The 11,663-nt window shown below is 68.0% G+C and overlaps 3 protein-coding genes across 3 annotated transcripts; 2 read left to right on the top strand and 1 right to left on the bottom strand.

Annotated features, from left to right (window-relative positions):
• Positions 1-821: 821 nt before the first annotated feature.
• MED19 (mediator complex subunit 19) lies at positions 822-2,331 on the bottom strand. Its single transcript, XM_075712926.1, has 5 exons — positions 2,130-2,331; positions 1,437-1,693; positions 1,251-1,347; positions 1,066-1,160; positions 822-890 (listed from the first exon to the last, which is right to left on the bottom strand). Exons 1-5 carry the CDS (start codon positions 2,329-2,331, stop codon positions 822-824), a joined length of 720 nt encoding a protein of 239 aa, XP_075569041.1.
• A 290-nt stretch (positions 2,332-2,621) lies between these two features.
• On the top strand, positions 2,622-4,945 carry TMX2 (thioredoxin related transmembrane protein 2). The gene is made up of 8 exons (XM_075712374.1): positions 2,622-2,810; positions 3,389-3,449; positions 3,628-3,741; positions 4,105-4,181; positions 4,259-4,365; positions 4,478-4,532; positions 4,651-4,780; positions 4,909-4,945. Exons 1-7 carry the CDS (start codon positions 2,622-2,624, stop codon positions 4,777-4,779), a joined length of 732 nt encoding a protein of 243 aa, XP_075568489.1. The 3' UTR covers position 4,780; positions 4,909-4,945.
• Positions 4,946-6,149: 1,204 nt separating this feature from the next.
• On the top strand, positions 6,150-6,694 carry SELENOH (selenoprotein H). The gene is made up of 3 exons (XM_075712375.1): positions 6,150-6,295; positions 6,372-6,517; positions 6,594-6,694. Exons 1-3 carry the CDS (start codon positions 6,150-6,152, stop codon positions 6,692-6,694), a joined length of 393 nt encoding a protein of 130 aa, XP_075568490.1.
• The last annotated feature ends 4,969 nt before the right edge of the window (positions 6,695-11,663 follow it).

Below are 11,663 nucleotides of genomic sequence, written 5' to 3'. Positions count from 1 at the left end.
GAGCCTGGACCCCACTGCAGGGAGGCACTGCCTCAGGGTGCTTCTGGGCAAACTCTGCTCCTGCAGAAGGTAAGGTTTTTTCCAGGACATGAGGAAAGCAGCTCTGGGGAAGGTGTCACAGGAGCTGGTGAAGCTCAGGATCCGGCGCAAGACGCTGGGACCAAAGGAGGATGTTGGCGTTGCGCCGTGACTGCTGCTGGAGCTCCCGGTGCCCATAACGGCAGCCCCGGGCGCTCTGCCAGCTGCCACCTCCACGCGGGGACGTGGTGCCTCTCCGGGGTCTCTCCTGTCCTCACCAGGCCCGGGAGGTGGGGGCAGAGGAGCACAGAGCCCCCCAGCCCAGCAGCCACAGCCAAGGTAGGCGCCCACCCCACCCCTGCTCGGGGAGGAGACGGGACAAGAGCTGGGGCGGGAGCTCAGCCGTGATCCTCCGGTCCCTCCATGGGCTCCCCTGGTCTCAGCTTCTCACCTCGCCGTGAGGGCCAAGGGTTGCAGCAGCCACTGCCACCAGACCCCCTCAGAGCAGAGACTTTAATTAAAAGGTGACTAAAAAAGAGAGACCCCGATGCACCGGGTTGTTTTGGTATAAAAGGTCGAGGTCGGCAACCCCAGTGGCAGCAGAGTCCGTGTCCCCTGGTCCCGGCTGGCTGCACGACACAAGCTGGGGGGCTGTGGGGGTGTCCTCTCTGCTGGGGGGGGGGGGGGGGGACAGGCCAGCCCGAGCCCCCCTGCCAAGCGCTGCAGGAGGGAGGAGTCCCTCCTAGGTCAGTCAGGGCCGTTCCTGCTGGCTGGGGGATCCCTGGCGTGGTGCTGGCACAGCCTCACCGCAAGCTGCTGCTGCTGCTGGCCTGGGAGCTGCCCACCCCTGGGTGCTCCGGGCTGTGCCGGTTCTGCAGAGGAAGGACAGACACGTATCCCATGAGGCGCCTGCTCAACAGCAGCACCCCCGGGGAACGGCTGCTCGCTGGCTCCGGGCCCGGCTGCTGCCTGGGCCAAGCTCACTGCCAGACAGCCCCTAGGGTGGGCACAGGCTGAAAAAATCAGACCCCGGCTCTCGCCACCCACCTTCTTTTTCTTCTTCTCTTTCTTCTTCCTCTTCCGTTCTGGATCCTCCTCTTTTTTCTTCTTTTTCTTCTTGTGGTCGGAGTCTGAGGGGGTTTCTGGAGAAACGAGAGCACTGGATGAGCTGGGCATCCCCCGGGGCTGGATGGAAGAGGGGGCAGCTGCAGCAGCGAGGCGCAGCCCCTTACCTGGGGGGACAGGGTCCTGGGTGCGACTCTGCTTGTGCTTGTGCTTGTTCTTCTTCTTGGGCGGTTGGATGTGCATCAGCCGGCACTGCTCAGGCAGCTGGGGAGAGGAGACCAGGCTGGTCAGGCTGGGCCGGGCACCTCTCGTCCCACGGCTGCCCCCCACCCAGGTCTCAGTGCCGGGCTCACCGGGCCGGCGTGGAGGCGGAAGCCCGTCAGCATGGTGCCGGTGAGGGGGGTGAAGGAGCTGCCGCAGATGGGGGGTTTCTCGATGAGGGAGCGCAGGCTGCTGTTGTCGTGGGAGCCGGGCAGGTCGATCATGCCGGGCAAGTCGGGGAGGAAGTTGCTGAGCTTCTCCTTCACCTTCTTGCCGCAGAACTTGTTGTAGGCGTGCTCCAGGTTGTAGTGCGTGATCAGGTTGGTGCTGCCCGTCAGCTCCGTGGTGCCTGCGCCGGCCGCCGGCCGCGGGGAGGGGATGGGGTGGTGCTGCGGCCCAGCCGGGCCCCCAGCCCCGCCCGCCTTCCCTGCCCCGCCATCAGCGACCCCCCGGCCCTGCTCCCCACCCCGGCGAACCCCCAGTCCCGACCCCCTTCCCCACCCCAGCACCGGGACCCCCCGGCCTCGCTCGCCCCCCCGCACCGGGGATCCCCCCGCTCCCCGGCCCGGCCCCGCCAAGGCCCCATTTCCCCACACCACAGCGAGTGCTTGGCCCCGCCCCCTGCACGCCTATTGGCCTGCCGCGCTGTCAATTCGCGCCTCCCCGCCCACCACCCTCTCCCCTCATTGGCCCGTCGCGCCGCCAGTTACCGCCGCGCCCCCGCTCCGCCGCGCCGATTGGCCGAGCGCGGCGCCCGCCCCCCGCCCCGCGGCCCCGCCCCGCACCTGGCAGCTCCCGCAGCAGGTAGAAGGGGCCGGAGGCGGCCTTGCGGGCCGCGTCCTCGCCCGGCGGCGGCGCGGCAGCGGCGGGGGGCGGCGCGGCCCCGGCGCCCGGCGCCTTGGCGGGCCCGAAGCCCAGGGCGGCGGCGGCGGCGGCGGCGGTGGGCGGGGGCTCGGCCCCGCCGAACAGCGCCGAGAAATTCTCCATCTTCCCGGCGTGCCCCGCGCGGGGCCGGCCCGCCGCCCCGCCCCGCCGCGATTGGCCGAGCGCCGCCCAGGCCCCGCCCGCTGCCCCTGTTGCTAAGGGAGACTCGATCCCAGCCTTCTGATTGGCTGCTTCTCTTTTTCCCCGCCTCATTGGTCCGCCGCAGTACGGCAAAGGCTTGACAGCGCCGCTCGCGATTGGCCAGCGGGGAAGAAGTCCCGCCTCCCGCAGACGAGCAGGCAGGCGGCCCAATAGGCGCGGGGCGGCCGGCGGCCCGGAGAGCGGCGGTGAAGATGGCGGTGTTGGCGCCGCTGCTGGCGCTGCTGTACTCGGTGCCGGGGCTGTGCCGCTGGCTGGCGCGGCCCTACTACCCGCTCTCCGCCCTGCTCGCCACCGCCTTCCTGCTCGTCCGCAAGGTCCCGCCGCTCTGCCAAGGGCTGCCCTCTCAGCGGGAGGACGGCAACCCCTGCGACTTCGACTGGGTGAGGCGGCCCGGTCTGCCGCTGCCCGGCACGGTCCCAGGCCTGGCCCCGGCCTACTGCCGCGCCCCCCGGGCCTCGCCCTCCTCTTGGCCTGCGCTCTCCGGGCCTGGCTCCCCTCCTGCCCCCACAGCCTGCCGGCCCTGGCCCCCCGGCTCTGCCCCCCGGCCCCCTCTGGGCCTGCGTCCCCTGCCCAGCTGAGGGAGGGGGGAGCCCGGCAGCCTTGGCATTGCTCTGCCGCTGCTATCCCGCCGCTGAGGGGCTCCCCAGGCACCGGCGGGGGTGGGAGGCCGTGCCCATCGTTGCCGGGGCAGCCCCCTCTTCTTGCTGTCTCCCTCTCAGGAATTGGAAGGGAAAGGAGCTGCAGAAGGGGGCAGGGAACTGGCAGGGACTTGGGGCCAGCAGGGCCTGGCACGGCCGCTCGTCCCGGTGCCAGGCTGGGCCAGGAGCAGCCTGACTGCGGGAGGGCGGTATGGCTGCAGCCGGCACTGTGGCCACTCCCAGGCTCTGCGGCCTGGCAGCGCTGGGTGGCTGCAGGGCCCCGTGGGTGCCGCCTGCTCACACCGTCTTTCCTGTCCCAGCGGGAGGTGGAGATCCTCATGTTCCTCAGTGCCATCGTGATGATGAAGAACCGACGCTCCAGTGAGTTGGGGCCTGTGCTGTGGGGGTGGGCACAGGAGGCTGTGGGGCTGCTTATGGGGCCTTCCCCAAGGAGCTGGACGGGTTGGGATCCAGAGGACCAGATCTGGCCCTCCCTCAGGATCTCCCCTGGTCTTCTGGGGGGATCTGGCCTCGTCTTCTATCTCTCTCCCTTCCCCAGTCACCGTGGAGCAGCACATCGGGAACATCTTCATGTTCAGCAAAGTGGCGAATGCCATCCTCTTCTTCCGCCTCGACATCCGCATGGGCCTGCTCTACCTCACGCTCTGCATCGGTGAGACCTGCTCGGGGGGAGCCCACAGCGCTGGGGGCAGCAGCGGTGTCCCCTTGGCACGGCTTGGCCTGCCCTCGGCACCTGCTGTCCCTACCTGTCCTCTGCGCCACCCGGCCGGAAAGGCCAGGGCTCCCTCTCACAGTGGGGTTGGCCTTCATTGCTGGAGGAGGCTGCAGGTGTAGGGAGTCTCCGTGGGCTCTGGGGGCAGCAGTGGGGGGCTCAGGAAGTGCCTGCCTGCCCTGGGGCTCGCTCTGCTTGCTCTGCCAGGGTTCTCTTGGGCTGCTCTGGGGAAGGAGGAGCCTCCTCCCAAACCCAGCCTGGCCCTTCAGGGTGCTGGGGGGGCTCAGGGCGCTGTCATTGCAGTGTTCCTGATGACCTGCAAGCCCCCCCTCTACATGGGCCCCGAGTACATCAAGTATTTCAGCGACAAGACCATAGATGTGAGTATCCCCTCCCTGGGGGGTGCCGGGGGGGCTCTGCCTGCCAGCCCCTGCTGAGCCCTGCGCCCCTGCGGCAGGAGGAGCTGGACCGGGACAAGCGGGTGACCTGGATCGTCGAGTTCTTCGCCAACTGGTCCAGCGAGTGCCAGTCCTTCGCCCCCATCTTCGCCGACCTCTCTCTCAAGTGAGTGGCGCCTGCCGGGGGCCTTGGCGAGTCGCGGGGACAAGGCCAGGGCTTGCTCCCAGCCCTGCTGTCACCCACGACACTCACGGCCCTGCGTCCCTGTCCTCTCCAGGTACAACTGCTCAGGGCTGCACTTCGGGAAGGTGGACGTCGGCCGGTACACGGACGTCAGCACCAGGTCTGGGGGGAGACGGCCTGGGCAGCAGGGCCTGTGGCGGGACAGGGTCCCCAGCCCCCCTCCAGCTGCCCGGGGCTCACTCTTGGCCTCTCCCCCACCTGCCACAGGTACAAGGTCAGCACCTCACCCCTCACCAAGCAGCTGCCCACCCTCATCCTCTTCCAGGGTGGGACAGAGACCATGCGCCGGCCGCAGATCGACAAGAAGGGCCGGGCTGTGTCCTGGACATTCTCTGAGGTGGGTGGGATGTTCCAGCCCCCTGCCTCCCCCGCCTCTGAGGCAGGATGGGGCTCGGCAGCCAGCCTGTGCCCAGGGGAGGGGGCCACGGCATCCCCGGGGGTGCCGACGCTGCCTCTCGGCCGCAGGAGAACGTGATCCGTGAGTTCAACCTCAACGAGCTCTACCAGAAGGCCAAGAAACAGTCGAAGCCACGGGAGGAGGGACCTGAGGAGCCCCCCGCAGTGCAGGCAGGCCCTGGGCACCCTGACGGGGAGAGCAAGAAGGACAAGTAGACGCTGCCCCGTGCTGTCACCCATCACCGCATCACCGTCGCTCTGGTGGCACCGGCCCCACGGGGCCTGCCTGCCTCCCCGGCCCGGGGCCACTTGCTGTGGGGGAGATCCCGGCCGAGCCCTGGGCGAGGGGTGGCCCTGTGCGGGCAGGACCCTGCTGCGGGCAGGGCAGTAGGGCAGCCCCCGCCCTCGGTTAACGCTCATCCTCATCGCTGACAATAAACGGTCCGTGTCCGTGTCCGTGTCCGTGTCCTGGGCCGGCGGTGTGGGGCCGGGGGCGCCCCGGGACCGCCGGGGGGGCGGGGCTTTGCCGCCGGGGGCGGGGCCCTGGCGAAGGCGCCGCGCTGTGATTGGCTGGCGCTGCGGCGCTTGCTGCACGGCGGGGAAGGGGGGTGGTGGGCGTGCGGGCGGAACCACTGAGCCTGCTGGGGGGGGGGGGTCCGGAATGTTACCGCGGCCCGGGCCGCCCCGCCACCGCTGACCCGGGAAGGGCGAGGGTGGCCCACGGAGGCGTGCGTGGGGAGGAGGGGGAGCGGCCCGGTCCCCCGGCCCGCGGGCTCCGGGGCGCCGTTCAGCCCCGACCTCCCCCTTCCGGCGTCCCGCCCTCCCCCCCGGAACTCGCCCGAGTGGCGGAGGCCGGCGCGGCGCCCCGCGGTCCGGTCACGCGGTCGGCGCGGCGCAGCAGGTAGGAGGCGGCGCGGCCGCTCCGGGCCCCCGGGCTCGGCCCCTCGCAGCGGGGCCTGGGTCCCCCTTCCCGCCGCGTACCGGCCCCTGACCTCGCCCTCTCCCCGCGGCGGCATCCCCGGGCCCCCCCCGCCCACCCACGCACGGCGGCGGCATCCCCGGGCCCCCCTTCCCGCCCCGCATGGCAGGATCCCAGTGGGGACGCCCCCCAGCCCCCCACGGTGGGTCCCCGCCGCTCCTGACCCCCTCCCAGCGCAGGATCCCTGTGGGGACCCTTCTTCCCCCGCCAGCAGCGGGGTCCCTGGGGTCCCACCCCGTGGCAGGACCCCTGCCCGCCCCCCGCCCCGGGACCCCGCGGCAGCCCCCGCCGCGTTGCCCAGGCCCCCACCGCCCCGGCGGCTCTCCCCAGGATGGCTCCCCGCGGGAGGAAGCGCGGGGCCCAGCAGCCGGCGGCGGCCGAAGCACCGGAGCAGGCGGGTGCCCCGCAGAAGCGGACGCGCGCCCAGGGCGAGGACAGCCCGGGGGGCACCGGCCCCCGCATCGTCATCGAGCACTGGTGAGCCGGCCCGGGGGCCAAAGGGGGGGTCCTTGGGGTGCGCCCCCGCGGGTGCTGACCCCCGCTGTCCCCCCAGCAAGAGCTGACGGGTGTTCGGGCGCAACGCGGCGGCGGTGAGCGAGGCCCTGCGCGGGGCCGTGGCCCACCTCGCCGTGGACATCAACCCCCGGCAGCCGCGCAGGAACAGCTTCGAGGTGTCCCTGGTGAAGGAGGATGGCAGTGGTGAGTGCCGGGGCCGGGGGGGGTGGCGCAGGGGGCTCCCCGTCCCCCCTGACCCGTCCCCCCTGGTCCTCCCCAGTCGTGGAGCTGTGGAGCGGCATTGGGAAGGGGCCCCCCCGCAAGCTGAAGTTCCCCCAGCCGGAGGCCGTGGTGGAAGCCCTGAAGAGCAGCTTGGCATAGAGGCGGCCGGGTGAGCGGAGATGCGGATGGGATGGGGACGAGGATGGGACAAGAACAGGAGGGGGATGGGATGGGATGGGACAGGGACCACACATCAACCGCGCTCTTCCCACAGCCAAGCCAGGACTGGCACCCGCGGCGTGAGCGTCCATGAAGAGGCGAGACGAAGTGGGGGGCACCTGCCAGCCCCAGTCTTGTCTCCGATGCTGCAGCTCTGCCGCAAGCAGCCACCGCCAGACCCCCTGCATCCCCCCTTGTCCCTCCGCTGTTCCCTAATAAAGCTTGGAAGCCCCACGGCACGGCTCTGCCAGTTCCAAGGCTTTATTTCAATGCCACGCGGCCTGGGGCTGGTGCAGCCCCTTTGCCTGGGGTGAGGGCAGCCCTGCCTGCATTGCCCTGAGCGCAGGCAGCGGCGGGGGCCCCCTTAGGTGAGGATGTCCACCTCCTCCTCTGACTCGGACGAGGGGCAGGGCCAGACGCAGATGGTACCGGGGGGCAGGCATGGCTCCACCATCCCCACATCCACCTCCTCCTCCTCCTCGGGGTCACCCAGGGAGTCCCCCCATGGCAGCGCCTGCCCGCAGCCCTGCTGGGGTGTGGGGAGCACCTGGCCCTGCTTCCTCCAGGCCGCCCGGGGGGGCCGCCGGGGTGGGGAGCGCCTGCCCGCTCGCCCCAGCGCACCCACATCTGGGGGGGGCCGTGGTTCCGTCACCCCCCCTTTGCCTGCTGCCACAGGGCCAGGCACGGCAGGGGGCTGCCTCTCCTGCACCACCTCCCAGCAACCCCCGCTCTCCACCTTCCGCAGCTTCACGCGCCCCACGGGGCCGGGGCCGGGGCTGGGGTGCGCGGTCTCCGGAGAGCGTGGCCGCCCCCGTGGAGGGACGCTGGTGCTGCCAGGGGCGATGCTGGTACCACTGGGCTCAGCCCCGCTGCCTGCTGCCACAGGGGAGCCGTGCCGGGAGGAGTACAGGCAGGAGCGGTCCAGCTGCCGCTGGGGTCCCAGCCTCACCAGGCGTGTCCCCCGGAGCTGCAGCGACTCGAGCTCGGTGACGCGGAGGTGGCGGGCAGCTGCCAGCACCTCCTGCACCTCCTCCCGCGTGGCCTCCAGCTCGGCGGTGTAGAGGAAGCGCACCAGCTTGCGCAGCGCCCCAATCTTCAGCCCCCCCAGCTCCAGCACCACCCTGCGACCCCGGGGGGGCAGCTCCCGGCCCAGCCGCTCCATGAAAAAGGGGCTGCAGACGGAGAGGACGCAGCAGTGGGCCACCACCGCCTCGCCTACAAAGCAACGGTGGCTGTCACCGCCCTGCAGCCCCCCTGCTCTCCCTGATCCTCCCTGGTCCCTGGAGGGCACCGGCACCTCCGCAGGCCGTGCTGCCCGCTCACCTTCAGCCTGCAGGACCACGTCGCAGAAGACATCTGCTTGCTGCTGCTGCTGGTGGAGGTGCTGGAATGCCGTGCGGAGCAGGCGGGTGCTGCGGTACAGGAGCCTCGGGGTGGCTGACGGAGAGCCCATGGGCACCCTGCGGAGACAGCACGGTGCTGCGGACACGGGGATGAGCACCCGACTCTGGACCAGCCTGAATGGTTTGGGACCGGGATGCGGTGGGACCTGCACAGGAGCACGGGTGCGGGCGCATTTTGCATCACCCGTGCAGACACGCAACGGTCTGCACAGCCAGACAGCCACCGTGCAAAGCCCTGTGTGTCTCTGCAACGGCCCACACAGCCGCACACACCTGTGGGGTAGCCTGCGTGTCCATCCAGTGCCCGTACAACACCCCGCGTGCCTGTGCAAAGGCCCCAGCGCCGGTGCAATGGCCGCGCCGAGCTCCACCGGGCCGCGCAACGCCCCACGCGCCCCTGCCAGCCCCTGGGGCCCCGCTCGGCCACCAGAGGGCGCCAGCCACGCCGATTTTGGGAGCGAAACGGGCGCGTTTGGAGCCCGCCGCCTGCCCCGCAGCACGCCTCCGCCCTGAGGCGCGGCGCAGGCCCCCGGCCCGGCCCTCGGCCCTCGCCCCCCCCGCCACGGGCGGGCAGCCCCGGGCCCGCCGCGTACCTGCCGGCGGGGGTGGAGGCTGCCGCCGAGGTCCCCGAGGCCGAGGAGAGGGAGAGGACGAGGACGAGGACCGGCACCGGCCAGGCGTGGACGCGGCCGCGACCCCTCCTCACAGCAGACACACGCCTCGCGCCCGCCACCTCGCGTGGCCTGGCGGCTCGCCCCGCCCAGCAGCGGCCCCGCCATTGGCCCAGCCTGCCAGCCAATCGCACCCTGCCAGCCAATGGCGGCGCGGCAGGGGCGGTGCCGGGCAGGGCGCGAGGGCGGGGTGCGGGCGGTGCGGGCGCCATGGCGGGGCCGGGCCGGGGGGCGAGGCCCGGGCGGCGGGGGGGGCCCGGGCGGCGGAGGGGCCGCGGGCGCTGCCTCCACCACCGTGGCCTTCCTGCTGTGACCCTGGTCGTTCCCCTCAGGCCGCCTCTCGCTGCGGTGCCTCTGCACTGGCCAGAAGTCTGGAGGCGAAAGCCGATGGTTTGTTGCAAAATGGCCGCCTGGCTTTTGCTGAACGCAGCCCCTGGGCTTTGGGGCACGCATGGTGGCAGAACCCCTGCTGCGGGACGGTCTGTGCCCTCCCGGCCACCACCCCGCAGGGCAGGGATGCAAGGAAGTGAGCGGGGGGACAGCCCACCCTATCCTGGCCTTCATCCTCGCTTCTGCAAGGGCACAGACAAGACAGCCAAGCCATAATTTGAGGAAAGAGCTTCATGCCGCCCGTGGTCACCATCACTATGGCGCTGAAGCACAGAAGATAAATAAGCGGGGAGTGTGCTGTCTGCAGAGCAGTGTAGGGTGGCACTGAAGTTCATTAGTTCAGAGCCCTGCGCCGGGCCTTGTTTTGGATTTTTCAAAATCTATTGCGGCCTCGCATGTGAGAAACGGCATTTTCGTGGCTCGCTGATGCCCCTTGGGAGGAGCAGGGGGACACACACAGACAGTGGACAGAAAGGAGAAGATTGATGGTGGGTATTTTGGAAGCTGTCCTTCATGCAAACGATGCTGCCTACTTAGTTTGAAAAGTATTTTGTCATTTCATAAAGCATCCATTGTAAAAACATCTGCGTCAGTCACTCCACACACATGAACAACAATTATAATAATCCCAGCCCGATTGCCTGGAGATATTAGCTGTTCTTACAAACAACCAAAGTGGGTGGAAATTTCAAGAGTTGCAGAAGAATAGGAGTCTAAATGACGCCGTAGATTTTAAACCTACAAAATTTTCAAATGTGGTATCGTCCCCTGTTATTTTCCATGGCTTTGCAGATGGATTTTCATCTGGTTTGATATGTGAGGGTCAGGGTTTTTTTCTCCATTTTTGCTGCATGCAAAATGCATGCAAACCAAGAAAGAAAGTGCCTGATGATGAGTCCGGGCCAGTGGCTGCTGAGGTTAGTGGCAGTCTTTCCACTGACCTCGGGTGGCTTGGAGCCCAGCCGTAAATACCAAGGGATACAGCAAAACACATAATTTTGTATCAAAGTGCTATCATATGCTCATAAAAATAGAAGAAAAGTGGAGGAGATGTTTCCTCCCCTGCCCCTTGCAATCTTTTGGAATTACAATGATTGGAGCTGTCACTTGGAAAACTTGAATTCACCAGGAGTGGATAGATCCGGATAGTGACTGAGGAGCCTGCCTGCGATTTCAGAGCCCAGCTACTGCTACCTCGTGTTTTTAAATCCGTCCCCAGCCTGGTGATCCGCCTGCGGGTCCGCATCGGCCCCCACGCCCTTGGTCCCATCCCTGGAAAACTCCCCCTGGGAAGCACCTTCAGCTTCAGGGAAGACCTCCGCAACCCTACAGAAGAGCTGTAACCGGCCCTAGGACATGGCGAGCCGTCTGGACTTCCTCGCTGCTGCGTAATATTTTGTGTCGTGCCCCAACCACGCTGAGACGGCAGAGTAGGGAGAAGGGGAGTTTACTGAGAGGGGATCAGAAGTGAAGCCGAGAGGAAAAACCCTCTCCAGCCAAGGCTGAGGTGCAAGTAGATGCTCTGACGGGGAGCCTGCAAGTAGGGGGACATCAGCAGTGGAAATCGCTTTCCAGCCAGGTGATCCAACCAGGGCAGAGACGTCAAGGGAAAGACACAGAGCCAGGTTGAAGGAGGATTACAAAATCCCAAGGCGCTGGTATCGGAGGACTTCCCCTCACGATCAGCAGGTGAGGCAACATCCTGAGTACTGGAGAAGCCTGAATCTTTGGTGCCGGCTCATGGACACAACTCACTTCCCTCGTCCGAGCTCACCCGGTGCCTGTACAGCCCTGCTGCAAAGGGAGACAGAAAGGCTGCCCTCACTTTGCCTGCTTCGCCAAGAGCACCAGTCATCGGGTGGGGAGAAATGCCCCGCATCTCCTCTCCTCCCTTTCATGTGCCTTGAGAAATCCCCTCCTGGGCCAGGAGCAGAGGCCGAGGTGCTCATCCGGTCGCCTTGCTCCAGCTGGGGAGGGACGAGCTGCATTTGCTTGTCCACCCCAGGGAAGATGCCAAGGCACAGCTGGGCTCTTCCCTTCCCTTTGTGTCCCTCTGTCTCCCTCTTCCCACTCCCGAGGCCATCCCTGAGGCAGGGGTGATAAAAGGGTGAGTGACCCGTGTCTGTCCCTGTCCTGGGACACACTCAGGGCTACCAGCGGCTCCTCTGTCTGCAGGAGGAGCAGAGAGCTGGTCGCTGCAGCCACCTCCTTGGATGAGGGGTGAGCAGACACCCTGCACCCCTGGCAGAGAGCACAGGGCATTGGAGCCCTGTGGGCTCTTGAGCTGATGGGTGACAGGAGGGACAAAGTCCCTCAGCTCCAGAGGCATTAGTTATGCTCGCGTTGTGCAAAACAGCTCCCACGCGTCCTCCCATGAAAGGGCAGAGTCTACCCTTGCTGTGCGAGCCTCTCCAGCTTACGGAAAGTGTTTTTCAGGTGGAATGT

This window comes from Pelecanus crispus, chromosome 6, assembly GCF_030463565.1.
Source record: "Pelecanus crispus isolate bPelCri1 chromosome 6, bPelCri1.pri, whole genome shotgun sequence".
NCBI classification, from domain to species: domain Eukaryota; kingdom Metazoa; phylum Chordata; class Aves; order Pelecaniformes; family Pelecanidae; genus Pelecanus; species Pelecanus crispus.
This window is presented reverse-complemented; position numbering and strand designations above follow the sequence as displayed.

Excerpts from the sequence above, each read along its gene's own strand:
- MED19 (XM_075712926.1), bottom strand. The coding sequence starts at position 2,331 with ATGGAGAATTTCTCGGCGCTGTTCGGCGGGGCCGAGCCCCCGCCCACC. Across the intron at positions 1,694-2,129 it reads CCTGCTGCGGGAGCTGCCAG|GCACCACGGAGCTGACGGGC; the intron begins GTGCGGGGCGGG and ends CGGCCGGCGCAG. Across the intron at positions 1,348-1,436 it reads TCCGCCTCCACGCCGGCCCG|CTGCCTGAGCAGTGCCGGCT; the intron begins GTGAGCCCGGCA and ends TCCTCTCCCCAG.
- TMX2 (XM_075712374.1), top strand. The coding sequence starts at position 2,622 with ATGGCGGTGTTGGCGCCGCTGCTGGCGCTGCTGTACTCGGTGCCGGGG. Across the intron at positions 2,811-3,388 it reads ACCCCTGCGACTTCGACTGG|CGGGAGGTGGAGATCCTCAT; the intron begins GTGAGGCGGCCC and ends TTCCTGTCCCAG. Across the intron at positions 4,533-4,650 it reads ACGTCGGCCGGTACACGGAC|GTACAAGGTCAGCACCTCAC; the intron begins GTCAGCACCAGG and ends CACCTGCCACAG.